The 27,897-nt window shown below is 42.0% G+C and overlaps 2 protein-coding genes across 2 annotated transcripts in view; both read left to right on the forward strand.

Moving 5' to 3' along the window:
- The window catches only part of LRP4 (LDL receptor related protein 4), a gene marked incomplete at its 5' end in the record, with an annotated part of 81,255 nt that extends 78,707 nt beyond the window's left edge, over positions 1–2,548 (forward strand). Inside the window, 2 exons of the mRNA XM_082484830.1 lie at positions 173–314; positions 2,104–2,548. Of these exons, the coding sequence (XP_082340956.1) occupies positions 173–314; positions 2,104–2,439 (478 nt within the window). The 3' untranslated portion in view covers positions 2,440–2,548. The remainder of the gene's footprint in view (positions 1–172; positions 315–2,103) is intronic.
- A 4,299-nt stretch (positions 2,549–6,847) lies between these two features.
- The window catches only part of CKAP5 (cytoskeleton associated protein 5), a 55,714-nt gene continuing 34,664 nt past the window's right edge, over positions 6,848–27,897 (forward strand). The window contains exons 1-11 of the mRNA XM_082485702.1: positions 6,848–6,889; positions 17,503–17,594; positions 18,139–18,332; positions 19,448–19,654; positions 22,100–22,271; positions 23,371–23,503; positions 23,793–23,896; positions 24,267–24,380; positions 24,616–24,720; positions 27,342–27,431; positions 27,539–27,703. Coding sequence (XP_082341828.1) covers positions 17,538–17,594; positions 18,139–18,332; positions 19,448–19,654; positions 22,100–22,271; positions 23,371–23,503; positions 23,793–23,896; positions 24,267–24,380; positions 24,616–24,720; positions 27,342–27,431; positions 27,539–27,703 — 1,341 coding nt within the window. The 5' untranslated portion in view covers positions 6,848–6,889; positions 17,503–17,537. The remainder of the gene's footprint in view (positions 6,890–17,502; positions 17,595–18,138; positions 18,333–19,447; positions 19,655–22,099; positions 22,272–23,370; positions 23,504–23,792; positions 23,897–24,266; positions 24,381–24,615; positions 24,721–27,341; positions 27,432–27,538; positions 27,704–27,897) is intronic.

Raw genomic sequence — 27,897 nt, forward strand, 5'->3', positions numbered from 1 at the left:
CTGTACTGGTAGCTAGTGAATATACTGGTAGCTGAAGAGCCAGGTGAAGCCAGCTTTCTCTCTCTTTGAGGGACAGTGAAGATTGCTGGAGCTTTCCACTTGCTGACCACTCAGGAACTTTGGGTCCTGGCAGTAGGGCCCTGTGTCTTTTCTGACAGCTCTCTCCCTCTAGGCATAATAAGTCCAAGTTCACGGACCCTGGCTTGGGGAACCTAACCTACAGTAATCCTTCGTATCGGACATCTACACAGGAGGTGAAGATTGAAGCGATTCCCAAACCAACCATGTACAACCAGTTGTGCTATAAAAAAGAGGTAAGAGCTGCCGCTAAGGATATGGGAGCCCAGCTCAAGCTGCTGTTGACTATTACAGGCCTTAGTATGTGAAAATGTTGCAATTTGTCAGCATTTAGTTCTAGGACATAGGAGGACAGCTTCAGTGAATGGCTCAGACTCCTATGGAGATCAACTAGCAGCACTTCTTCCCCAGTGAGCTGTAGTGAATTAGACCTGTCTTTATCTCTCTGCTTCTTCCCCACTCCCATAGTGTCTTTGTATTTCATTTGCTTTGGGTGCTGACCCTCAAAGTACAGGAGTCAAAGGGACTGTCTTCCCTGGACAGTCGCAGTTAGTCACTGTTGCACCAAGATTGCTTTAGACGGTCACCAGGGGAACCAGGCAGCCAGAAGGAGTTTGGTAACGAGACCGTGGCTCCTGGCTGTGTACTGCCTGGAAAGGGTGGGATAGGGAGAGAACTGAAGCCTTTATTAAATGGAGCACTTTAAAGGCCCTGCAGAGGTCTGCCCTGTGTGCCACAGGATGGGAAGAAGGTTTAATAGGATATCTTGCAGCACTTAGTTTCTCCTCTGTTTTCTCCTCAGAAGCTTTCTTATCACTCAGATAGCTTCTCATCTTCCCTCTTCTGATTTCCGTCTACATCCTCACGTCAGGTATCACTACTCTATGTGTTTGATCCTGCCTCCCTCACTCAAGCTCTGTTGTGTGGCTCAAGCGCTGTCCCATACTAATTGCTCTTTCTTGTGTTTTTTTTTTATCCCTGCTTTTATGTCCTTAAACCAGCTCTACTGTCTGTCAAGAAAGTATAGCTAATTTTCTATGGCAGATCCTTTGGTCTTGGCTTTGGTTACTCTTACTTGGTATGTGAGATTTGAAAAACATAATTTCTGTAGAACTATTTATGGTAATCTGTTAGATCTCATAGTTCCTCTAGCAGGGATCACAGTAAGACCTATGCAGAGGAGAGTTTTTCCCTGGCTTTGCTTTTCAAAGGTACTATCCAATAGATTTCCCAAGTTTTCCAGTCATTTTAGCCTTCTCTGCTAAGGATAAGCTAGGATTATTTATCTGGATATCTAAATATTTTCAACTTTTCTCTTAATTCTGCTGCTCCTAGATATACCCAGATGTATATTTCCCCCACCCCCTCCACTTTCTCCTCAGTGATAAATCAGATGTTCTAATGCTTCTTGTTTGTCAGTGAGCCAAGTTAGACAGATTTCACTACTTTAATCTCAGTGTGGTCCCTTTAGCCTCTGATCGTTTACGTTGTTTCCCTATAATCTCCTTCCCCTGTATCACTGTGAGACTGGGACTCAACAGTGGTATTCCAGCTGTGCTTTCCTGAGAGGCAAATCTTTCTAGATTTGACTCGGATATAAAGATATTGCAGAATCGATTCCCTGCCTACTTTTACAGTGAAGTCTTCTGGCTCTTCCTGCTTCCCATTTTGTTGTTTTTTTTCTTCCTTTTTAGGCTCAGTGTTGTTCTTACTCCCTGCTGTCAGAGAATATATATAGTTGAATTAGAAGAGCCAGCTCATCCTCATTTGCCTTCAATGATTTGAAGGCTCTTGGAGTTTGGAGTGAGAGCTCTTGCAGGGAGAATTCATCTGGGGATGGTGAAGAACTGAAGGGAAACTTAGAATGGGTTCTGCTATTGTGACAGTCAAAGCCAGTGGCTATTTACATGGAGGTCCAGCCTTTTGTCTGCTTCACTGTCTACATTCCAGCTCTGCTTTGGTGTTTGCCATATTTTTCCATAGACGTATTGGTTTTTTTTTTTCATTCATCTGTCTGTTCCCTAGACTGGCCCTGACCACAGCTACACCAAGGAGAAGATCAAGATTGTGGAGGGGATATGCCTTTTATCCAGTGATGATTCCGAGTGGGATGACCTTAAGCAGATTCGGAGCTCCCGAGGAGGGATCCTCCGTGACCATGTCTGCATGAAGACAGACACGGTCTCTATCCAGGCTAGTTCTGGTTCACTGGATGACACCGAAACTGAACAGCTGCTACAAGAAGAACAGTCTGAATGCAGCAGTGTTAACACAGCAGCAGCCACACCTGAACGGCGTGGCTCACTCCCAGACACAGGCTGGAAACACCAACGCAAGCCCTCCACGGAGAGCGAGGTCTAAAGTACACGCGACTTTGGAAATGCTCGTACCCTCCCTAGCCTCTGCTCTGCACAAAAAAAGATGGGACTCTGCCTGCTAGGCAAGGAAGGGCACAGAGACCAGCCTCTCTTACGAGTGGCCCAGAGACTGTGACTGCCTTTCAGCGAGGAGCTTGGGCAGCTGTACTGTTGTGGTTGGAGAGGGAGGATGGGTGGGTTGGAACCCAGAGATGCCTTTTGGCTCATTTTCACTGTCTGTGGTTTATTTATATGTTCCCTTTTCCTGGAAGCTGCCATGTTAACTTTTGCAGTGACTCCTCTGGCCTGATTCTGGTTCAGATTCTGTGTCCTCTGGCAACCTGCAAGTCCTGTGCCATCCAAGCTCACGGTCAATGCCCATGAAGAGAGCAGAGCTGCCTCATTGCTAGCTCCTGCTCACAGAAGTTCCCCATGTCATTCCAGCACTAGCAGCACTCTTTGAGGCTTTGTGTTGAGGGGTCTCTGACTCGAGAGAGGTCTTGGAATAGATGGGGTATGATTTGGGGCTCAAGGGGACACTGGCACAGCATCAGGTCACCTTTTAAGGGCATAAAAGAGGGTAACCACAGTTGCCATGACAGCACACTTTCCCATCTGCTGGTGAAAACTTTAAGGAATTCTCAGATTGGAGCACTGTGTCTGTTGCTGGCAGTAGACACTGCTCCTGTTTCTCCCCTTTCCTGTTAAAAGATGTTTCTACTCTGGAAAAACAAGAGTCAGCAAATGGCCCTTTCAGAACTGCTCCCTGTGGGGTCAGAGTGCTGTACTTGAGAAGAGATTGGTATTGTTGTTAGCTCTACAGAGCTAATGGGAGGAAATGGATCTCAGCAAGACCTAAATTCTACTCTTGTCTTTGCATAACTGATATATAAAAAAGGAAAAAGAAAACTTGCGGAGTCCCCACCAGTCCCAATTCTGCAAGGTCCCAATTCTCTTGGCCTTTAGGACCTTTGATTACTGTAATGAGGGAAAAGAGAGAATTCCTAGGTCGAGTCTTTCCCCAGGGAGTGCTCAGTGCTGACGGTTAGGAACTGCTTTATTACTAGGCTGAGCGCATTTGACCTAGAATAGAAGACAATAATCGGGGAGCTGTAAGGGCCATTTTAAAAAGTTGTTTATCAGATAGAATTGCACTTTAAGCTCTTCTGTTACCACTAAATAGCTCTCCTTGCAAAGTAATTTTCCCCATCAGCTGCATGAGCTTCAGTTGTTCTCTGGCCTCCTTGGAGGCTAGAGATTACACCCTCTAGCGGGTGTAATCCTACCCTTGCTGTTACACCCCAGCAGCGTCTGGAGCTGAGGCTTGCATGCTCCCACAGGCTGTTGCCACCTTTTCATATTTACTTGACTTCTTTTGTCATCTATTTGTTCAGAGGGAAAAAAGATAGAGAAAATATCTCTTGATGCTTCTTCAAAAATGAGATTTATATTAACCCCTCAAGTTGTATGGATACTATCATGGTAAAATAATAAGTGTTAAGCCAGATACTTGGAAGCAGGACTTTCCAGTGAAGAATTTCTCACGGCAAACTCTGTAACCTTTTTATCTCCTGAGAAGATGTCAAGTACATTGCCACCCATGGAGTAAAAAGAGCAAAGCATACACTAGGGGTATGGCTTAGAGGTGTGGGGAGGGTGCATATCCCATGTGATGTTTTTCCAGCTGGTAAAAAAAAAAAAAAAAAAAAGAAAAAAAGGAAAATATATCCTACTCCGCTCTAACCTTGTTCATATACTAACAGTTCTGCTACCCCTGAAAAACATGACAGTTGCCAGCAGGTTGACTGTATTTTTTACAGTAGATATGGCTTTGCAGAAAGCGGAAGGTTGCAGATTTGGCCTGGCTAGATGGCTTGAAACTCTGTCCACAACTGCACCATTGGGCTGACTGGTGTATATTGCTGTGGAAAATCGACTGGAACTAAGGCTTGGAAATTTCCCTGTGTTAATGTGGGACTCTTTTTCCTACTCCCGGAGGGATTTTTTTTTTTAATTAGATTTTTATTTAATTATTTATTTGACTGACTCCAGCCTGGGAAGCATTGTTTTTGTTGGGCAGAGGCATTTTTGGATTGAGGGGTGGACTCGACTGGGAACTGAGAAAGGAGTGCGTATCACTGATGTGGACCTTGCCTGTCTAAGCTGACTCATGGAGGGACAACATCAGAAGGCTCAAATGTAGGCAAAAGAATCAATTTGAACAGAAACCATGTGTAGGGGTAGGGGTATCAGAGCTGGGAGCGTGTGGGTGGATGGGGACTCCTAGGAGAGCAGGGTTTCTTTGGGTTTGGGGGTACATTGCTGCAATAGCTTCTGTGCACCAAAATCCTGAGGTTGGACAGGGGTGAAGGGAAACATCTGCCCAGACCTGTCACTTGAGGTTCAGTCAGCATGTCAAAATAATCACTGAGTCGCAAGTGCAGGATGGAAAGGAAAACCTAGTCAGTCTTTTCAACAACTCCTGGTGCTTGTGATCTGCACCTTGACAAACACACTCTGCTTCTTAGGAGGGACCCTGCACACTCCAGCCTAACAACCAGTCATAACTGCTCTCTACTCCCTTCCTCAAATGATTATGGTGAAAAGGAGCAACAAAATGTCCCACAGCCTCTCCTGTACCAGTGAGGTGGGCAGAAATTAGTTTCTTTTTCCTACAAACAGCCCCAGTGAGATGCTGCCCGGGGGGTGCGTCATGGTTCCCCGTTCTGAGGAAGAGAAGGCACTCGTTGCACTTAGGATGTTAAGAATGTAGAAAGGCCACTGGAGGATGATCTCTTGAGCACTGATTTACTATGTAAAAAAGCAAACCTCTCTCCTGTCTGTCCCGAGCTAACGTCAGTGATTTCCGTGTGTTCCTGTGTAATGGTTTTAACGTTACTCACTGGAGACATTGGACTTTCTGGAGTTATTTAACCACTGTGTTCAGTATTTTAGGGGTTGATGATAATTTAATATAAATTTAGCTTTTCTTAACCACTCTGCCTGCCTTTTGGTTGTGAATCATGCATGTTATTTGGACACTTCTTTGAAAGGGGAACTCCCAGACCTGTTTACACAGAACCTCAACTTTGCTTAATTTGAGAGGAGCAAGAAGGTAGGAATGGATCTGGGTTCTTTTGATAATCCAATGGTAACACACGCTTCTGCCACTATAGCCTTGCATCACAAGCCAAACATCCACACTCATGCACTTTTGCAAATTCCTGCGCACATATAATGCCTCTCACCCTACCCCCACCTTGCTTTTTTTTTCCTTTTTGTTACTATTTTAACATGGCAACAGCAGAAAGAGGATGTTCCTCCTGTTGGAAAGTATTAGGACTGTAGTGGTCTCAAGCCTCTGCCCGTTGAAAAATAAAGCTCTGAACAAGAGCCGATTTTCTATCTGTAAGGAGTTTTGTTCAAGATTCTGTTGCAATTTTTTATAACCGAGAGGCTGAAAAAAAAAAGGCTGAATAATGAATGAAACATTCAGTAATAACCAACACTGCACTGCTGGTGCTAATCTTATGCCCCCTTCTGTCCCTTTCTGATGAAAGGAGTACCAAAAGCATTTAAAACATTTTAGCTTTATTCCTGCTCGTTTCAGTTAAAGCACAGTGCAGAACTGATTTCACTGAGATTATGCAACAATATAAACACCTCCTCGTCTTAAAAATCGTTGATGCTTACACAGTGGGGTGGGGAGAGATGGCATTGTAAGATTAATTGCAGTTGTGTTGGTGACAGTCTCCTGGCCCTTGTCCTCTGATTACCCTTAAGAATTTTTCCTTCACTTGCTTCAGCTGAGGTGAAGAAACAAAGGAGGGGAAACAGTTACTGCTTGCAAACTCACTAATCACATTAAAGATGTTAAAGAAGAGAAAGCCCATTCCACTGTCACAGGACATTTCCGACAGCGGAATTCAGCCAGCTCAGCGCTGCTTTAGCCCATTGCGAAAGGCGATGAGTTCAGCAGCCCGCCGCGGCTGCCTCAGGACGCCACCGGCGCCGAGCACTGCGGGCCCCGCAGCCGCCCCACGCCCTCACTGGGGTCAGGGCGGCTGCCGCAGCGTCTGAGTCTCCCACAGCACCGCGGGGGGGGTGGGGCGGGCGCAGCGGCCTCCTTCCCCGGCACGCCTCGCTGGTTACCGACCGGGGTACCCAGGCCGCAGGGGCCGGGACGGCGCCACCAGAGGCCGCCCCCATCGCGGTGCGCTCCCTCCGAGGCCCGGCCGGGCCCCGGCGGCGGCGGCCGCTTAAGGAGAGCGCGGAGCACGCATCATCGCTGCCGGATTCAAACGGACCAATAAAGCGAGTGGGTGCGGGCCGGGGTGGGGCCGACGCCGACCAATGGGCAGTGAGGACACTGGGAGGTGCGGGCGGTGTTAGGGATTTCAAACCCCGCCGAGGAGCGGCCGGACACTAGCCGCGCCCGACCCGCCGGGGCCCAGGTGAGTGTCGCCGTCGTCGTCCCTTCCTCGGTGGCGGTCTGGCCCCTTCTTCTGTTCCGCCGCTGTTTCCTGGGCCCGCAGGAGGGTGGGGTAGGCCTCCCCTCGCCGCTGGGCCTCAGTCTCCACTGCCTCACCTGGGGACTGGGCGGAGGCACGGTCCTGCGCGGCACTGGCATCCCTCTGCGGGAACGACCCCGGCCCACGGGCTTCGCTTAGAGCCGCTCCTGTGGCTGCGGGCTGGGGCCGCGACCGCTAACGGTGGGAGGCCGCGGCCTGTACCACGCTGCGCTGTAGAGGCTTCAGGGTCGCCGCTCGCCTAGGCCGCCCGCGGAGCTGGAGGTGCCGGGGCCTGTAGGGAGCCACTGCTTGGACTGCTCCGGTGCGGTCGCCTCCTTCGTATCATCGCTGTGGGCCCAGGCGCGGTTGGGAGCTGCTGGGGCCTTGTCTGGGAGGCGGCCGGCAGGGTGGGTCCGAGGCCGGTGAGGGGCCCCTTCCTAGTGCCCCTCGTCGGAAATACGGAGCTGGCGTCTTCTATCCCCCGAGCGTGCGTTTCAGGAGGCTGCGTGCAGGATTGGTTTCCCCTCTAAAATGATCCGAGGAAAATATTCCCTTAGGTGATTCTAATCTTAAAGTGAAAAGCATGAGCTCATCTCCATCTCTACAGCCCTGTTGTTGGGGGCAGGTATTAGCCCTGGATCTCCGGGGTCCCTCACCAGGAGGTGCTTCCTGTTGAATCTTGTCTAGCTTATGTGAAGAGGGTCAGGACAAGAATGTGGCTCTCATAGTCCTGTTCCCCTACCCTTTTCTATTTAATTTGAGTCTCTTTCTGAGTCAGGGCTTTGTGATTCTTCTTAAGATAGTAGCTTTCATGTTGGTGTGTAGGGAGTTCTTCTGAATTTGGACTGCTATCAGGGAGAGACCCAAAGTGTTGTGTAGGAATGAAACTTCTGTACAGTTTAAGCTGACCTGGACTCTGTTCTAAAAATAAGATAAATTAAAAAAAAAAAAATCCACGAACTTATCTGCTGCAATTTTCGAACTGATTTGTGTTCAGTGTATATCAGCTATCTAATTATGCTGCAGTTTTTCTTTTTTGGTGATTTATTATTTTGTGTTTAGTGTTACATCTTCCAGTACTACTGCTGAACTGCAGTGCTGTTAGAGTTGTCTGCAAATTATAAAGGGATGAGTAGTTGTCAGGATGTTGGGCTACCAACTGTGGAAGACCTGCCTTATTTATTACTCGTGTATTGGAGAAAGCATTGCTATAGACTTTCAATGAACACATCTATTAGTTTGAAACTGTAAAGATGCATATTTCCAAATGCTGAGTCTCAAATATTGAAGTATTCTAAAAAGCTACTCATAAAATATCTATTATTAAAACACTAAGATAAGATCAAGTCAGAAAGAAGAATGATTGGGTGCAAGTTGCCCTTAAAATTTTGGCTCTTTGGTGTCCAATATCAGATCAGTTGATTGTGCAGAAATTGGGACTTAGCTTGACTTTCTTGCCTCAGGCTTGACTTTTCTTTAAACTTTGCTGGTTTGGTAGCTTTCCTCCATTTAAAACTGAGAGATGAACGTTTGTGGGTTGTTTTTTTTTCTTTTTTTTCTTTCCCCCCCACTTCAAGAGTTGCAATAGGATTAAACTACTTAAGCAAAATTGAGAGAGTGATATATCAAAGCAGAATCAACAAAAATGGTCTCTAAGTACAACAAACTGGTTCTAAACAAATTGCTGTAGATGTATTGAAGGTAATTCTCAAGAATACAAAGTTGGGAACATTAACTAGGAGATCTAATTTGGAAGAAAATATTTATGTGACACCTGCACAGAAATAAATGAAGCTTGGATTTTGGAAGCATGTGAAATTAGAGCAGTCAGACTGCTTTAAATCTGTACTGATGCGAGACTTCTCATTTGATATTCTAATATAAAAAAGTGAATGTGTGGTAACGGAACAACAATTCCTGATTCTGGTATGCATATGGCTTGTATTTGGTGGGAATTCCCTTCTATGTGGGCTCATGTCCTGTCCCTGATAGGGGCCAGTTATGTAACCTGGGCCTGTGCTTCTGCAAACCTGGTCTGCCACGGCCGAGGCGATGCTCTCACACCGATGTCTGTTAAACCTGTAAGGCCTTGTTCCCATTTAGTAATCAGCTCAGAAAACCTGACTTCCAGTCTAATGTTAAAAGTTGTTTCTTGTGCATCAGTGGGTGTGTTAAATGATAAATTTGTGGCTGAAATTCACTTGACGTGTTGTAAGCTCTTTCAGTCGATCCTTTTTTCTTTTCTTCTTGCTACCCTGATTAACTGTGTCATCCGCAAACTGTAACACCTTTGTTCACCCCTTTTTATAGATCATTTATGAATAGTACATACAGTTAGAAACTGCTCTGAATGTTTTGTGGAACAGAGAACTGTCTCTCAATCTTAAGTCTCTAATTTGGAAGATTTTGTTGTGTAGGATGTATGACTTGAAGGACCCTTGAGAGATGCAAATACTTGTGAACCTTCCATTTAGGTTTTTCAAAATCACGGTCAGGGATCATCTGGTTCCGTGCCCCCCCATCTCTCCTCTGTTCCGTGGTACCAGCAGATGTCTTTTTCTGTTTTTTAAAATAAATGTATAAACTTGTATTGCTAATTTGTTTGCAAACTATTTAATGTAAATGGTTTGTGAAGTTTCTGCCAGAGTAGGATGGCATTAAAGCCATTTGCATCTGTAACAGAATGGTTGCTTTTAAGACAACATAGTCTAAGACTAATATGGTGTTGCTGATGCTTTGTTGTAGGCTGTTCCAGTGGTTCATCTAATAGGGGTGGAGTTCTAAAGCCTTGTACCCTTGTGTTTAAATTAAATATTGCCTTGCACTGGGCAGTGTTGCTGTGGCATGTTTGAATAAAGAGTCTCTTGGCCTGCGCGGTTGTGTGTTGTTTGGGGTTGTCTTTATGACAGCTCAGTTGCTGCGAATGTCAAACACGAAAAGCAGAAACTGTTGTGCACGTTTGTGTCTCCCTGTTCCAGGGGGGAGGCTGAGATGGTAGAAAAAGTAGCTTAGACAATTATTCAGTGGGGAGTGTCAGCAGGTGCTGCAGCACCTAGGAGAGGCTTCTTTCTTCAGCTGCTTAGAAAGATGTCTGAAGAAACAGAGCCTTGCATCATAGGGCTTGGTACTCAGGAGGAGGCTATTGACACCCAGTTTCCACCGTACCAGCTTCTTCAATTGCTATTGTTGCTGTAGAAAAGGCATCTCAAAATGTCAGGCAGTGGGCTAGAGAGATTGCTGATGAATCGGCTCCACCAGAGCACTGTCATTACACATCTCACGGCAGAATGTGAAATGCCATGATGGTATGGTGCCAGGCTATTCATTCATACCTCCCTTTGGAAGGTGCTGTGTTTCTCGATCTTCACAGCAGGCCTTGTTCTGTTGGGTTTCTGAACTGCTCCCTTCTTCAGTGAGACATTGCTGGGTGATGATGGCCTGGGATAATGTCTGCTCCATGCTGGAATATGACCGCAGTTACCTCTGTTACAAGAATAATCGTTCTGACGGGTACGGGTGTTTCGGGGGTATGACTCATGACAACAGGAGGCCCGGCGGGCAAAGCTGGTCACCGGCTACTGCGGCCCGGCAGCCCCTGCCCAGCCGCAGGGGCAGACACCGCAGCCGCCGACGGGGCCGGGGAGCGCCCGCTGCCGCCCGCGCACCGGCGGTGCGGGGGAACGCGTGCCCGGCCCCGCGGGGGAAGGGCGGGAGGGCGGGCGGGGGCCGCGCTGCGGGGGAGGGTAGCGGGGGTACGATGTGCCCGGGGCTGCCGTGGGGGCAGCGCGGCGGGGCCGGGAGCCCGGCGCTGCCCTGCCCGCCTTTGTCTGGCCCCGGCGCGGGCCGGCTCCCGCCCAGGTGCGGCCGCGGCGCCCCGAGCCCCGCCCGCCGGCGGGGAGGGGCTTGGCCCGGCCCGGCCTGGCCCGCCCCGCGGCTCCCCGCCCGCTGTCGCCGCCGCGCCGGCCCGGAGCTGTCGGGGTGAGTGTCCGGCGAGGCCCGGCGGAGCCGCAGCGGTGGTGGCGGGGCCCGGCCCGGCCCTCGGGCGGGGGCGGCGGGCAGAAACAATGCCGGGCGGGCGGCCTGCACCGCCGCTGCCGGCCCACCGCTGTCCCGAGCCCCGGCCGCGGCCTGCTGCCATTGGCCCGCTGCCGGTGCTGCCGCGGAACGGGAAACCTCTCCGGGCTGCGGCGTGCGGGGGAGGTGGGGCCCCCGGCGGCGGGGGAAGGAGGAGAACGACATGTGGGTCTGCGGGCGGGGAGCCGGCGGAGGAGCGTGCGGAAGTGGAGGGGTGCTCCGCTAGAAGGTGCGGGGGAGGGCGGGTGAGAGAAGGCCATGCCGTGTTGGAGGGTGCTTCCTTTGGAGAAGGAGGGAGCTAGGGGTCGGTCCTGGGGTGCGATGTCTCCGCGGGAGCTTTCCTTCATCAGCAGTTCAGGCCATCCTTTTAAAGAACATTACATGAGCATTTCCATTCCTGAGCTTTGTAAACGCCTTGAGGGGTGGGGGAATTTACAGCTAATAAGCACAGCCCTACTGACATTTTTCACTCCGGCTGGTCACTCTTAGAATTATGTCAGTGCACACAAACTTGCCCGTGGGTTGCCCTTTGCCTCTTGCCCCTCTCTGGTCTGTAAGACTGGTTTCACTCCAGGATTACCCATGCAGTAAGAAATTGCTTTTGCTCTTAGCTGTAGCGGAAGATCAGTTTATTTTGTCTCTTGCTTTTAGGTACATGGAAAAGAATGGCCTCGGTTACTTTCAGAGACTATGTATTAGATACTTTTGCTGGAAAATATGTTTTATTTCCCTTACCGATAACTTTACATTTGTGATGTTAAGATGTCACTGAGCTGAGTTTGCACACATGAGTTGGAGCAGGCAAGAGAGAATTTAGTGCTGTTTATTCTTGAATGCCACTTCATTGCTGCTGAAACAGTAGCTTCTCTCAGCTGCTATCTACTCCACAACCTGCAAAACACTTCCTTTTTAGCATGCGTTTTTCCTATTTCTTTTTCATTATTCTGAAGTCCTGCTTTCGTTTCATCAGGAGTCTGTGTATCTTGCAACTTCTAATTAATCTTTTAATTGAAATTGCTAACCTTTAAAATATTAGGAAATTTTTATTGCTTAAGCACAAAAAATCTGTGTGTTTTTTTTTTTTAACTTGTTCTTTTGTCTGTCACCAAAAGATATGTTGAGTGAAGCTGGAAAGCACGTTTACAGTCTGCCTGAAAGTTCTTCTAACTCTTTGCTGCTTTTGCAGGTATCTGTAGTTCAGGATTGTTAGCTGAATTTCAATTTGCCTTTTGATTATGTGGAATTTACTAAAGCAATTGTATTATTTCACTGACTGATTAGGCTACGGTTCTTAGATTTGTGTGCTCTTCAAAATACTTAGTGTGTCCAGGTGTTATTTAAAACAAAAAATTAACTATGTTATGATTATTTGAATTTTCCAGCCTTTTTTCTGAGCTGCTTTATGTTGTATCTAATGAGAAGGGTTAGCTGGCAAATACCTAAAACGTGCTGGGCTAAACTTCTAGGAGAGTGGAACTTTATCGTTTCAGAGCCAAAGAGCAAATATGACCCAAAACTGCCATTAAACAAATAAAAAAAGGATCTGCTAGGAAAATTGTGGGCTGTACTGACAGAGAACTGTCTACCGAGAAGTATACTTTCATCTGAAATGTGACATACAGCTATACGTTCTCCAAGTATGTGTCCTACTGTAGAGGAACACTTCAAACATTTTTATTTTTTTTTCTTTAAAAAGGCCTGGTTTGCTTTCTCAGAACTTACTTTTTTAGTAAAGCTTTTGAGAAGCTTTCAAAATACCAAAATGCTTGATTCAGTTCTTGAGCAACAGTGAGGTTCAATAGGTGGAAGTGAGTAGGGAGAAGTGCACAATCAGTATAAATAAACATCTGCTTTTGTTTAACATAAAATTTCTTCCTAGTTGCACATTTTCTGTAGAAAATGGTCTGGAAGCTGAAACCATAATAAAATACAGTATTAGGTGATAAATGTTTGCTTCAAAATTAAACCCATTTCAGGATATTTATGATGAAAGGACTTTCTTTAGTGCTACCCCATGAAGCTGTATGGCTGATGCTATTCAGCCCTCAAAATTGTATCCGAGGAATCATTTATTTAGAAGCTGAATAGGAGCTGTTCAGAGCAGTGTGTGGTTAATTCAAACTTTCATGTATTGACACTTTCCTGTAATCTCTTAATGTGTTGATAAATCTGTTTCCTAAATTCAGTGGGGAATTGTCACTTTTACATTTGAAATTCTTGCATTTGTGCTGCCTTGTAAATATTTTCTGCACTTGCTGCTTTTGCGTGGTCTCCCTTCGAAAGACATCCTATTCTTTCATTGATGGTCTTCATTTTCTCACTGATCCATAATAAAGGAACTTGTCCTGCCAAGAACTGTCAGGGAGGATTTGTTATTCATCTCCATTGCAGATTCCTCAGCTGACTGACTTTTGGAAATGCTGTATTGACCATGTTAATAATGAACCTTTCTCACAAAACTTATTTTTGGTGGTTCAGTTGCTTCAGAGGTCTTGTTTTCTGGATTCTACCAAAATGAATATTATTACTGGAAGACTGAAATCTGTTTGTTCTGAGTTGTGGTAACAAGAAAGCTATGTAGGTCAAACACTTCATTGCTGCAAATTCGCTACTTAGAATTTATCTGCATTATTGTATAATGAGGCTACTTGCTATTTGGATATTGAGAAGTAATGGCTGGAGGTTTACATGTCTTGCAAAGAAGCTTGTAAAAAAAAAAAAAAATCTTTTTGTCAAATGTGGGATATTCTATGAACATACAGAACCCAGTGACTTAATTGAAGGGAGAAACAACAGTCTCTTATTCTGGTAAATACAAGATGTAGGCAGTACAAGATCTTGGCATTAGAACAGCTGTGAGCAGTGATGAAGCTAGAAAGAAGGGATGTTTAAGAAGGAGCACTCCCTCTGTGACTGTGGAATACTTTCTGATAAACTGTCTGTCCTAAAGGGATTCGTAAGTTATTGGGGGAGGGCAGAGGGGGCAGGGAGAAAGTATAATGTTATCACTATTTTTAGATATCAGATTCAGTGTAGAAGGCAACTTAACCCATTTTATAATTGAAGTAACCATTGTAGATGTTACAACTAAAAATAGTAGGGGAGGTGACTTGACCACACTAAAAAACGGGTGAGAAACACAGTTTCATGGTTGCCTGTCTCCTCTCCCTATGTCTGCCCCATCATTGTGTTCCCCCAGCCCCAGGTTGAGTGTGTTGTGATGTTGAGAAGGGAAATCCTACATCCTTTTCTTCTAGATTCTATAATGTACACTAGGGTGTACAAGCAAGAGGTCACGCTTTGTAGCAATGAACTGTTGGATATGTGGAAGGGTAAAAGTATTTGTAAATCAGTATCAGCCTTGCAATGGACAACCCTTTGTAGTAGAGTCATTCCTGACTTTAGGGTTTGAACCGATTTGAGGATCATAGTAAGGTAGTTGCTGTCTCTGTAAGATTTTTTCCTTGGCAGAATAGATTTCTGCAGATAAATAAACGTTTCTTTTTATTGTTGAAGTAGGAAGTTTACGCTGCTGACAGTCTTCTGAATGATTGGGGTGTAGATGGGTGTTTGTCTTAGTACAGGTGCCAAAACTTTATTCTGATATTTCTGCTGCTTGCAGGTGTGTTAGTCCTTTACTTTTTTTTTTTTCTGTGTGAATAACTATTGTCCTTGTATTGGTTCCTTATGTTTTTCTCAGCAAAATGAGATATACAGTTAATGGCTTGAATTATCTCCAAGTTTCCAAGCAAGATTTGTAACTACCTAACTTCCTATTAAGTTCACTCTGCTTATTCTTGGCAAAGGCATGTGTGAGTTTGAGAAGAGACCACTATGTCTATTTATGTCTTCTGCATCCTTGCTGGGGAAAGTACCCCATTATTTTCATACTGGTATGTTAAGATGAAGGTACTCGTAATGCAAACAGCTTATACTGGCAAAGCTGTGCCTTTCCTGATGGTGCTTGGCTGCAGAACTAACTTGAGTAACAGAAGGAAGTCTGCTGCTGTAACTGTTCACATTGGGGCATTCCTGCATCCTTCACTTGTTGAACTCTTTGAAAAGTTTTTAATGTGAATGCAGTCTCTTTTTTTTTTTTTTTTTTTTTTTTCTTCTGGAGAGAACTCATCACAGTCATCAAACTAGATACAGTTTTACCCACACCTCCGGGTTTGCCATGAGTGTCTTGCTTTTGTTTGTGGGGTGGCTTTTTTTCTTTTTTGGTTTGGGGGTGTGTTTGTTTTGTTTTTTTAAATGGGTAAAATGCATTGAATTTGAATCGAGTGGCTGTTGATTTGTATTTAATTTTGAACACTCAGTAGGCTGAAGGGAGGGATAATATAACAAATGAGAGGTTTAGGCAGAGAAAAAGAAAGCAGTAGTTTCAGAAGAGTTTAAACAGATGAAAGCAGGCTCCATTGCAAAAGGCTGGTGGGACTTTGGTGCAAAAAGATGTAGTAACTCACTTGCCTTGTTGACCTCTAATGATTCTATGGTTTTGGTATGGCATTTCAAAACTTGGGTTTTATTTTCATTGTAACTTTTAAGTCAGAGTATCTTTTTTCATGTCAATTCTGGACATGGAGGAATGGAGTGACAGGTATTTAACCCAGAGGTAGTTGTGGTTTGTTTTTTTGTGTTTTTTTTTTTTTTTTTTTTTAAGTTGTACATTTAAAAAGATAGTGTGCTGGAATTAACAGTCCATTAGAATGGGTTTCAAGTAGCCTCACTTCTGTGTACTTCGTTTCTTACATGTTGAACAGAGTGATCCCTTCATTCTCAATGGTTTATAGTTATAGGGGTTAATTAAGTCCTCATCTTTGGCCCTCTCTATTTAAAAAAACAACAACAACAACAAAAAAAAAAACACAAACAAAAAACCAACTTCTCTGCCACTTTGCTGATGTCAAGGAAAAGTGTCCGCATCACTGTTAATGAAATGAGAAGGGTAAACCATAATAATACTTGACTACACATATAAACAAACATATTCAACTTCTGTCCTGACATTAACCTTCATTATCTTGCCATTGTGTAAATCACTAAGTTTATGCAATTGTAGGGAGACTAGTATTAACATCCATAGGAATTTATAAATATTTAAGGTAAATTTAGTGTAGTTTGGTGTGGGTGGGTGTGTTGGTGGCTGCTGGGGGTTTGTTTTTACGTGGGGTTGTTTGTTTGTTTGTTTTAAATTACGGGGGGGGGGGGGGGGGCGGGGGCTGTTCTTTTTTTTTTTGGTATCTTCTAGCTAATCCAGGAAGGAAGAAAAAAAAGATTGTTTTTATTGTGGGCTGTTGCTAGCCTGATTTTGCTTTCAAGTTAGCTGTATCTTAGTGTTGTGTGGCTGACAGAAGGCTTTGGAGAAATTGCTTATATTAACTTACACCAGTGAAATTGCACTCCTAATTCTGGGGGTTAACCTCTGTATATTAGGTGAAATGCATTTTTGCTGGCATAGGCTGAATTTGCATTAGGAATATTCTGCTAGTATGGTGTATTTATGACTGTAACGATAAATTGTTGTATATGCTGTCCAGTTTTTAGAGTTTTGGTCATCTTTGTCTATGCGTTCGAACTGGTATGCTAGAATGTGTTACTCCTTAGGTTTGAGTTTGTTTGTATAAATAATTTTGGGAGCCCTCTCATTGCTGCTGCTGTTCTCATTGCGCTGATCTCCCTGTATCAGGCATTATTCTCTCATTATTCTCTGAGCAGTCAGGTTAGTTGTACAGCATGTCAGAGTTGGGTATTGAGCCCGAGTTCTCATCTTTCATACCCTAATGGTCCTGTTTTAATAAAAAGGAAAGGAGGTGGGGGAGAGGAGGAAAACTCTTAGGAACTTGAATGAGTAAGGATTTGAGCCCTACATGTGGTAAGAAATTGATATCGTTGACAGTTGCTGATGCTAGCTACATTAGAATTAGGGTATAAAGTGGCTAGCTTGCAAAAATGGGGTTTGTTCCTCTTGCAGTACTGCTCATTTCAATTGTGCTGTTTGTAAAGTTGTTAAAATAGCTGTCCTTACACTAGCACCTGATTATTTTTTCACACTGATTCATAGCACCTGTTGCCGAAAGCACGTGTCAGTAAAAGTCAGTTTTCTAGTGTTGATGGGTACTCATTTTGTTTTCGCACCTTAATCACAGTATATTCTTCCTCAAGCTTAGATAAGGTTATATTCTGCATGCCTGCTCTGCTTACTAAAACTTTCACAGACTGACACTCCTAGTGTCTGAAATACTACAAATTGCACTGCGCTCTAATGGCTTCTGGTAGCCTTCCAGGGCTAACAGAATAGTCATCTAGTCTTAGTACTGCATATCTAAATATAATTACAAGCTTGGGAGAGCGGGTTGCGCATTAGCAGTAGTTTTGCTACAGAACTGTCTTTGTTTTGTTGTTTTTTTCTAAGTAGAAGTATGTTGTGGGTAGTAGCTCACGTATTTTTTCTATGTTCTATCTTGTCTCTATCTCCACAGGAATTACTGTAATTATAGAGAGAACCTGAATTACAATGGGGGACGACAGTGAGTGGATGAAACTGCCCATTGACCAGAAATGTGAACACAAGGTAGGAAATCTTGTCTTTGGGTTTTGCTTGCTGCATATCTCTTCTGTGATGATTCTGTGGTATTCTGCTGTCTAAGTACACCATAGTTAGGTAATCTCAACATCCGCACAGTGTGCGCATAAGAGGTCTGAAACTGCATCCGCTCTATCCAACCTGGAGGCTGAATAACATTTATTAAGTAGAACTTAGTAGCATGATGATCTGTGTGGCGTGAGCTTGTACTCTCAAAGATCAGTGCACTCATTCATGTGAATAAATTACTCATCTGTAGCTGAAACTATTGTTGGGCTCCCACCTACTCATCAATGATTGTTAGAGCTCATGAAGAGCAGTGGGAAAGACTGGCATCTCTAGCCAGAACATTCTTGGCGGGTGAGGAACGAGTACTTTGTCCTGTTGCACATTATTCATATAGTCATTGAAGAGAAATCTTGCAGATGCCAGCTTACCGAGTATGCTTTCAACTATGATTGAAGAATTTTGCAAAATTGGTGATTTAAGATTGTACTAGCACAACATTTAAATGCCTGGTTTCTACTTTCAGCTGTGGAAAGCCAGATTAAATGGTTATGAAGAAGCCCTTAAGCTCTTCCAGAAGATAGATGATGAAAAGAGTCCGGAATGGTCCAAGTATCTTGGACTGATAAAAAAATTTGTGACAGACTCCAATGCAGTGGCTCAGTTGAAAGGTCTGGAAGCAGCTCTCGCTTATGTTGAAAATGCTCATGTAGCTGGGAAGTAAGTATCCTTTTCTTACTATTAGTAGGCTGCTATGATAGTTTAATGTGCCTCTCTGAGAAAGGCTGCAGATAAATTGTGCAGTGGCAACTAATGATTCTGATCTTTACTGTTGAGAGCAGAACTTGCTTTCTGGTTTAGAGAATTTGCTGAATGGTAGACTGTCCTTGTAGATGGCCTCCATGTGCATATTAGCTTGTCAGAAATTGCTTACAATGTTCAAAGAAACTTTTAAAGGCAGTAGTAAAGATTTCTGAAGGGGTAGAGAAAGTGAATCATTAATTTGGTGATATAGGTGCTGTGAACTGGAATCCCTGTTTTTGTTTGACAGAAACAATCTCAATCTGTACATACAGGGAGCCTTTTTTTCCATGGAGATATTTGTTATTCATTCATGAAATAAAATGTAGTTATGTTTATGCGATGTTGCATCCAGCTTAAGCAATATCAGTCTTCATACCTGCCAGTTTCTTCACAGGATGTTTGTTGGTATTTCACTGTTGTTTAGCCCATGAAATAGCCTGTACTCCTGAGGATGAAATAAAAACACCTAATAGACCAGATCAGTGCTTTGATGCAATGACTTTGTGACCTGATTAATTGAATGTCTTATTTAAAAAAACAAATAAACCCAAGGCTTTGCTTAAAAACCTAACAACCTTCCAAACCCCTTGATTTAGAAGTGAAGTAAATTATTTCAAAGCTTCCAATCAACTAAATAAATACTGTGTGCTGTGATTATGTACCAATGCTATATGTTAGTTAACTGTAATGAATGGAATTGCAGGAAATGGCATTTATATTTGGACTTTAACTAATGTATGTTATTAATGAATGCACTTTTGAGAAAATGTCTACTATTCACTGTCTGGTGTATTCCAGCACTAGGAGAAAGTTAACTAGCGCTCAATCTCAAGGAGTTCTTTTGATTAAACTAGAGGTTGAAATCACCTCTTACAAAAGGTTATTACATTCAAAGTTAACTTAGAATTTATTCCCTGTTATATGAGGACTTGCTGAGTTTTGGGTGTTGTGTGTGCTTTTGTCTGTAGATAATGGTGTAGAACACCTGCTTCACTTAAGTGTTCTAAAAGTAACACTCTCTCATCTTTCAGGACAACAGGAGAAGTAGCATCTGGAGTTGTAAATAAAGTGTTCAATCAGCCAAAAGCCAGAGCAAAAGAGCTGGGTTTAGATATATGTCTAATGTATATAGAAATTGAGAAAGGGGAGGCAGTACAAGAAGAATTACTGAAGGGTCTGGACAACAAAAACCCAAAAATCATAGTAGCATGTATAGAGACACTGAGGAAAGCACTAAGGTAAGCTTTTAGTTCATGGTTTGTTCCCCCCTGCCTGCTCACCCCAGCAATATGTATACTCTGATTTGTTGCTGAAGTCTTCTTAGCAGGCCCTTGTTATTGTTGAATAGGATGTATCTTTACTGAACTGATATTTTTTTTTTTGGCAACAACAGTTGACAGCATGATGGGATTTGTTAGATATGAGGGATATCTTTGTTGTACAAGCCTCATCTGAATCACTTTCCTTCATGGCAACTGTTTACCAAACTTATGTTTCACAATGGATGTCTGAAAGAAGGGCAGGTTTAATGTATCTTGTTCCAGACTGGAGCTTCTCTTCTGAATAGCTGAAATAAACTCACTGATGGGAAAACTAAAATGTAGTCTTTTTTAAAAAAAAAAAAAAAAAAAACAAAAAACCAAAAAAAAAAACCCAATGCTTTCCTCACTGATGTGAGCATCTTTAATTGGGTACACTGTGTGTCTTTTTGGAAGAAAAGAAAAAAGCTCGTTGCACAGTAGGTTTCCATTGTCCATATAATAATTTCTTTATTAAAAAGAAAAGCTGATAATGCTTCCTAAAAATCAAATCCAATTTAATTAGGATGGGTAGTTGGTTTCAAGAATTGATTTGGAACGTCTTTTTTTTGTTTCACTTCAAGTATGCTTACTGCATTTGATTTTTTTTTTTTTTTTTTTAAAGGAAACAGATAACCTCAGTATTAATGGACAGAATGCTTTTTTCCTGAGAAAAGTAGTTCATGTGACAATTCTACAATATAGACAGAGGGTGTCCTATGTTAGGTATTTTTTTAGACAACTTGCTGAAGAACATGTGTAGATGGTCCATGTTAAACTAATTGTTTCAGGCTTCTCTATTAAAAATCTAAAGCATTGTACTTAGCACATTATCTGAGCTTCTACCACACGAAACTACTGTCCCACATTTAAGAATATATTTTAGGTATTTTAAATTGCCTTACCTAATCAAATGTCCTTTTAACAGTAAAGTGTAATTAGAAATTTGCATAACCTTCCTTGATATCTTTCAACTAACCATGTCTATAAATTATGCCAGATCTGCCTGTTTTTTTTATATGCAGTATTTTATGATCTTTGAGATGGCAAGATCAAATTCTTTCATGGAGCCCTATTGACTGAACTTTTGTCTTCTGCTTCTGAGCTGTGTTGCTGCCTAAATTTGTCTTGTGCTTTGACAGGGTTTCTGCATTGATAACAATTTCTGTGTTGTGCCTAGGTGGGTAGCTTGAGTGTATAACTAGTTAGCTGCTTGTGTTTTTTATCTTGTGCTAAGGTTTCTATTCTTTTTGTGGTGGTGTATGAATCGGATAGTATTATATTAATTAGATAATAAGAGAATTTGCATAGGGGCTTTTCCTAATATGCTCTTTTTTGAGTCATGGTAGAAAAATAAAAATCTTGGGCAACTCATTTGTTCGTATTCTGCATTTAAGTTGCGCTGTTTCTAAGATTGGAGCCCCTTTTGCAGGTTTTTATACTCACGTTTAGTACTAGAATTTGTTTAAATGTTTAAAATTGTTTATTAATTTATGTTTAAATGTTTAGCACTAGAATTTTTGGAAAGTGAGATATGCAAGTTTGTTTCCTGAGCAGCCATTTTTACTAGTTTTTTCATGTGGTACTTGATTGGAGGGAAGCAGAAGAAAAGGTGTCATTGGAAAGGTTACTTCAGAATTCTCAAGGAAAAGAAATGTTTCTGAATCGAAAAAATGTATGGCTTCTAAGGTGATTAGATGTGATGCTTTAAGAACTGTAGCAGTGAACTTTATGAAGAGAAAGTTCTTGTGTTCTCATTTAGCTGTGATTGGAAAAGGGAGTTTAGTGTATTAAGTTCAATGAGATGTAGAATCTGCTGACAGGGAAGGGTGATTGGCTGGGGAAACTTGTTTTATGTGTCCTTTCAGCAGTACATATTTCAACACGTGTATTTTCTGTGACGATGACCCAGGCTCACTATAATTATCTGGTCCAACAAGTGCAAAAGTGACTAATGCTTTTACTGCTGTTTGCCTCCAAGGATAGACAAAGGAGATTCTATTCTGATTAAAAAAAAAAAAAAAAGTAGGTCATACAAATTTTGGTCTAAGGACACTTTTTTCTTTTTCTCCCCCGCCCCGAAAGCAAGGGAATACATTTAAGCAGCAGATTGGATTAAGTGCTTTGAAGTCATTTCAGAGGCCTGATTTTGTAACTCCGAGATGGGTATGGAGGGTAATTATGATAGGGCAAATATTCTTTAAATTTTACAGTAGCTTAGTAGCTTCACAAAATAATAACTATAATAATTATTTGAGTAAATGAAACAATCTCTAAATGCACACTGGAAGCATTTTATAGATTGTTTAAAAAAAAAAAAAATTCGTTGATCACTCTTTGGTTCCTACTTGGACACTGATGCTATTCCATGTTTTTAACTTTCAGTGAATTTGGTTCAAAAATAATCTCACTGAAGCCAATCATTAAAGTATTGCCAAAACTTTTTGAGTCTCGGGAAAAGGCTGTTCGAGATGAAGCCAAACTCCTTGCTGTGGAGATCTACCGTTGGATAAGGGATGCTCTGAGACCTCCATTGCAGAACATAAATTCTGTTCAGGTAGGCCGAAAGTAGTTCTATATCCAAACACTTGAGAAACTACTTCCATGCTCACCCTCCCTGATCCTTTGATGTTAGTCATTCTTAAAGTCAAAGCTGGAATTTTTTCAGTAACAGCAATGTTATTTGTTAGCTTTATTTTTTAACTTTACCTAAAACTTTACTCCCTCTGTTATTTTTAAAGAAATTATGACAATGTTTTGTTGCTGTGAATATATATGAAGCTGTGGGGGGGAAGCATATTGAAACTGAGGAGAGGATTTGAGAAGTAGAATGGTATTTCTTGGACACCTAACCCTTGGACAGCTAACCCCACCTACCCTTATAAAAGACCTCTGCACTGCAAGTCTTCAAGTCAACCATTTTCCTTCTCAGTTTTCTCTTTTCCTGAAGTCTTTTCCTGTATGCAGCCCTTCAGACTTGTTCTGGTGGTGCTCAGGATGTGACTGTTCCACTTCAGGAAGTGGCATTACATTATGAAGTAAATCCATCCATTGGAGATGGAACGTTCTGTTATTTTTAAATAAATTATAAATTCTTTATACATCCTTCCCTCCTATCCGCTTGTGTTTAATTGTTTTCAGGTGGAAAGCAGTAACTTTCTGGGAAAAGGCATGGTTTGGGGAAAAAAAAAAAAACAAACCCAAAAAACAAACAAACAAACAAAAAAAAAAACAAAACCAAAAACCAAACTGTCTCATCAAATGTAGCTCAACATGTTTGTTTCATCTTAGTTTTAGTGTGTAACAATAGCATGGCTGTAACAAAAAGATCTTCCTTCATGCTCAGCTACTTTTATTTTAAAGCTTCTACAGAGGAGACACACCACTCTGACTGTTCTACAGTTTGTTCTTATGTAAATGCTTTGCATTGATATTTTTGTTGATGATATTCTATTCTGTGGATATACTGCGTCAAAAGCTTCTGAACAGTGAATGTGAAGGGGAAGTCACTTCTTTGGTGGCAGAAAAAAGAAATTGAAAGGTAGTGCTATCTTGGCTTTGAAATGGGAAAACTCCATTGCTTTCTATGAAACATTGCTTGTATTGGGGTATGTACAAAATGTCTCTGATATGATGATTCTTTTCCCTTTTGGCAGCTAAAAGAACTGGAAGAAGAATGGGTCAAAGTGTCATCAGCTGCTCCTAAGCAGACCAGGTTCCTGCGTTCCCAACAGGAGCTGAAAGCAAAATTTGAGCAGCAGCAGGCAGTTGGAGGAGATGCAGATGGAGGTAAATTATTTAATCTCTGAACTACATTAGGAAGTATATCACTGGTATATTATTTGTGAAGGAATGCGCTAAATTGTAAAGATGGTTTTACTCAAACTGGTGCAAAACATTTGGGTTGCAGTACACAAGAAGAAAATGTGGCTGGGGCAAAAACTTTATATGAGTATGTGTCCTTTGGAATAGCAAAATCACAACTACTGATAGTACTTTTTAAAATATGAGCCTTAGGAGGTGCTGTAGTCAATTTCATTTGTCATTCTGCTTATATTTTTCTCTCTTCGGGTTGCAGGAGGTGATGATGAGGAAGAGGCAGTACCACAAGTAGATGCATATGAGTTGCTTGAAGCTGTAGAAATACTTTCCAAGCTTCCCAAAGACTTCTATGAGAAAATAGTAAGCATAAACTTAAATACTATGAGTTAATTCTATGACATATGGAGCTAATGAGTCTTAAGACTTACTGGCGTTCTGCAATGTATGCTTTAATTCTACATGGATAATAACAGACTAGTGTAAGTAAAATATAGACTATCGTAAATAAGTCTCAAAACTTGATTTAGCAGCAAGAAAGCTGTAACTTTAAGGAGCTGAGATGTCGTGGGAAAGGACTGTATTTCGTATTTCATTGCAGTTATTGATGTTGAACTGCAGGGAGACTTTGGCTTTCTTGGGATAGGATTGAGTTTCAAAATCTATGGTTTGTGGCAAGTATTCTCCTCCAGAAGTGTGTGCGTTTATAAAAGAATGTAAATTTGCTCTGCAGGAAGCAAAAAAGTGGCAAGAAAGGAAAGAAGCTCTAGAAGCTGTTGAACTGCTGGTGAAAAATCCCAAATTGGAATCAGGAGACTATGCAGACTTGGTGAAAGTTCTCAAAAAGGTAATAAATAAAACCCAGAGTGCAGGTATGGTTTAATATTTTTTGTAACTATTTGTATTATACTTTAAAAGTTACAGTAGAGATAATACAAGTAGAAAATTATAAGCTGGAACAATGGTGGAAATAACCCAATCAGTGGCCCACTGACTATTCTAAGAAAGTCTTCCAACTCTCTGAAACTTGGATTTTCAGTCTTTAACTTTGGTTGGTTGGTTTGTTTGTTTTTTCTTTTCAGGTTGTTGGAAAGGATACAAATGTTATGTTAGTTGCTTTGGCTGCTAAATGCCTTGCTGGACTAGCTACTGGCCTCCGAAAGAAATTTGGACAGTATGCAGGGCATGTAAGTAAGAGTATGTACTTTTTTTTTTATCGATGCTGGACACCAGGAAGTACTTTTTCCCCACCTCTGTCAAACCTTGGTATTTATCAAAGGTATTCTTTGTACAATTATGAATGCTTACTGACCCCTTAATGGAGTAAGCAGTGAAATGTCTGCCAAGGTCTCTTGCAGCTTAAGATTAAAAAGGCCTTGTTTGTTCACATTCAGCAACGTGAAACTTACTGTTGGAATAAATTTGCTGTACTAAGACAACTCTGAATTACTGTGCCATGAAACGAACTTTATTTACATTACCTTATCCTGGAGATACGCCCACAGAAATGCATTTGTAGGCCACAGTGGAAAAAGTAGCTTCTGAACCTGAATTCTACTTAGCAGCTTCATGGTGTATGTTTTTGGTTGGTTGGGGGTTTTTGAATGTTGGTGGAGGGTTGGTGGTGGATTTTTTTTGGTTGTTGGGTTTTGTGGTTTCTTTTTCTTGCCTGCTGTAAATAGCCAAACCGCTGAGATTTTTCGTACCGAAATATTCTGGTGATGTAGCTCAATGCTCTTCTCTGTTCTCCTTTGGTACTCTTCTCTTAACCAACAGCTAATATGGGGAACAGGGAATAACAGGGAATATGGGGAATCTTCACTAGTCCCTGGAAAGAAAGGGAGCTTTTAATTAGTTGCAGTTATCTTGCTTGTTTCTCAAACCTCTGTTGCTGTATTCTTTAAGCTGTTCAATCAAATTTTTCTTGTGAAAAGCGAGAGTGATGGGGGTAGAGTTTAGAGACGAGAGATCTGATGTGTCTGCCTACTGGTAATGTTACATCTTGCGATGAGTTGGAAAGTTACTGAATCTCACAGCTTCAGAAACATTCAAGTCTCCTGAACTCTGAACAACAGTTTGGAGGAAGTCTCTTTCATTCTGAAAGCTGTCTGTAGTTGTAAGAAGCATTCTTACATGTGGTTACACTTGATTTGTGTTTTAAAGGTTAACCTTCGTAGCTACAGAGTTAGTGTTGAAAAAGCCAAGCTTCTGAAATAAGGGTATCGCTCCACAGTTGTCAAGCAAATGGCGTTGAGAAGTTGACATTTTCAGTACTGTAATGGTAACTATGAGTTGCATAATCTCAGCACTCTTTTTTACCAGTTCACTTGATTTGTTTACTGGGTTTATTTACTAGTGAGGAAGATGTAAATTTCTCCTGAGTGGGAATTCAAAGTGGTATAGAACAAACTGTTGCTAGAGTTGTGGGATTATTATAAACTCAATTATTTAAATATAGGACTATAATGTAAAAGTCTGCAGGCTATGTTAAAACAAGAGTGATGAAATCAAGCATAGAACCATACTATTCACTGTAATTGAGTGTATGTGGCCCAACTTCACTTCTATTGACTGCCTTTGGAGCCCTGGACTGACTTTTTTCTTTCCCTCCCTCTCACGTAGGATACAGCTGCTTAAAAAAATATTTGTTCTAGCTGTCAGCATTTTCTAAAACAGAGACTTAATGATTTTAAATAGCTCCTTCCTATGACTTTGTTCTCTGCAGGGTTTAGTGGTATCTAGCACCTGCAGTAGAATGTATGAAGGTCTTTGTGGTGCTACTCTGTATTAATTGAAGGGGATTTTTAGTGCTAAAGTCTTTGTGAACAGGGAATTTGCAAGTTACAGCCCAGCAAGGGATACCAGATGAGCCTAGGTCACTGTGTTGCAAGGGGTTGAGATATCATAGTTAGCTTCTGAGTAGAAAGCATTATCTGTGGAAAATCTATTTTGTATTATGCAAGAGTTTGTAACTTCTGTAAGGTGTCAGACTGCTTCTAAACTATGAACTGTGTTAGGTTTATGGAAATCTTGAAAATAGCCTGCTTTCCACAGTTAAAAGCTCTGCATGTTTCTGGCTCACTGACAGAAGTTTTTGCTATTACAGAGACCATGTTTAAATGGAGCCGCTCGTATTACTGGTGTGTGAGAATGTCTGCTGATTATTTTTTTTATTTTATTTTTCATCAGTGACTGACTGAACATCTAGACTGGGTATAAATTGCTGTGAAATAAATGCCATTATGGCATAGTTTAGTGCCAGGTGTGCTTTTTCAAGGTGAAAAATACTGCTCCAGGAAGAATTCAGGTTGCTTTAGAACCATGGTCTTGTCAGTTGTGGGTCAGATGAGGGCTTCTTAATGAGCCATGCTGAGTGCTGTCAGGAAGTTGGGAAAGATGGGACAGGTTATATCCCTTCTTGAATTCTTATAGTACAAGAGCTCAGCGCTCTGTGCTGTGAAATTGTTTAATTCCCATTTTATTGCTCTGTGTTCCAGACCAGTAGAGCCAGAGTATTGATCTGTAGTAATGTGAAGTTGTGTATCTGCCTTTTTTTTAGCTTTGCTATGAAATTGCTAAAAAAAAAAAAAAAATTACATTTTTTAATAGATTCACTGAATGAATTTAATATTGGAGAGCAGCTAGAATAAACTAGTTCATACTGCTGTTGTATACTCCTGGAGGGGGCAGTAGTGATGTTTGCATTATTTGCTTCTCTGCAAAATACTAGGGAGCAGACTGTCAGGCTCTCCAGTTATATGTCTGGAGAGTGGATTGACTTCTTTGTTTCTTTTTCACTTTTCCGTAGGTTGTTCCAACAATCTTGGAGAAATTTAAAGAGAAGAAGCCTCAGGTAGTGCAGGCACTGCAGGAGGCCATTGATGCAATCTTTCTTACAGTAAGTAAAAGTGACAATTTTCCTGCTGTCTGAGAATTGGTCTCTGATTTTGATTTGCCTTTGTCTTGCTTTACTGAAACTAATGACTTCTTTATCCAACACTGTAGACCACGTTGCAGAACATAAGTGAAGATGTGTTGGCAGTGATGGACAACAAAAACCCAACGATTAAACAACAAACATCCCTTTTCATTGCAAGAAGCTTCCGTCACTGCACGCCTTCTACTCTGCCAAAAAGCCTGTTAAAACCTTTCTGTGCTGCACTTCTCAAGGTAAAGCAGGAGGAGTTGGTACTTCTGTCATTGACTCAAGCACTGTTGTGAAGCTTCAGATTGTTTTGGGAGAAAGACCCCTCTGGTAGTGCAAGGACTAAAGAGTTCTTGGGTACTGTGTAGCCATTAGTCAGTTTTGACTGATGTCAAACTTGAAGATGACTGTCAGTCATGGAAACAACTTGGTCTCCTTT

The sequence above is a fragment of the Vanellus vanellus genome (genome assembly GCF_965231255.1).
Source record: "Vanellus vanellus genome assembly, chromosome: 6".
NCBI classification, from domain to species: Eukaryota; Metazoa; Chordata; class Aves; order Charadriiformes; family Charadriidae; genus Vanellus; species Vanellus vanellus.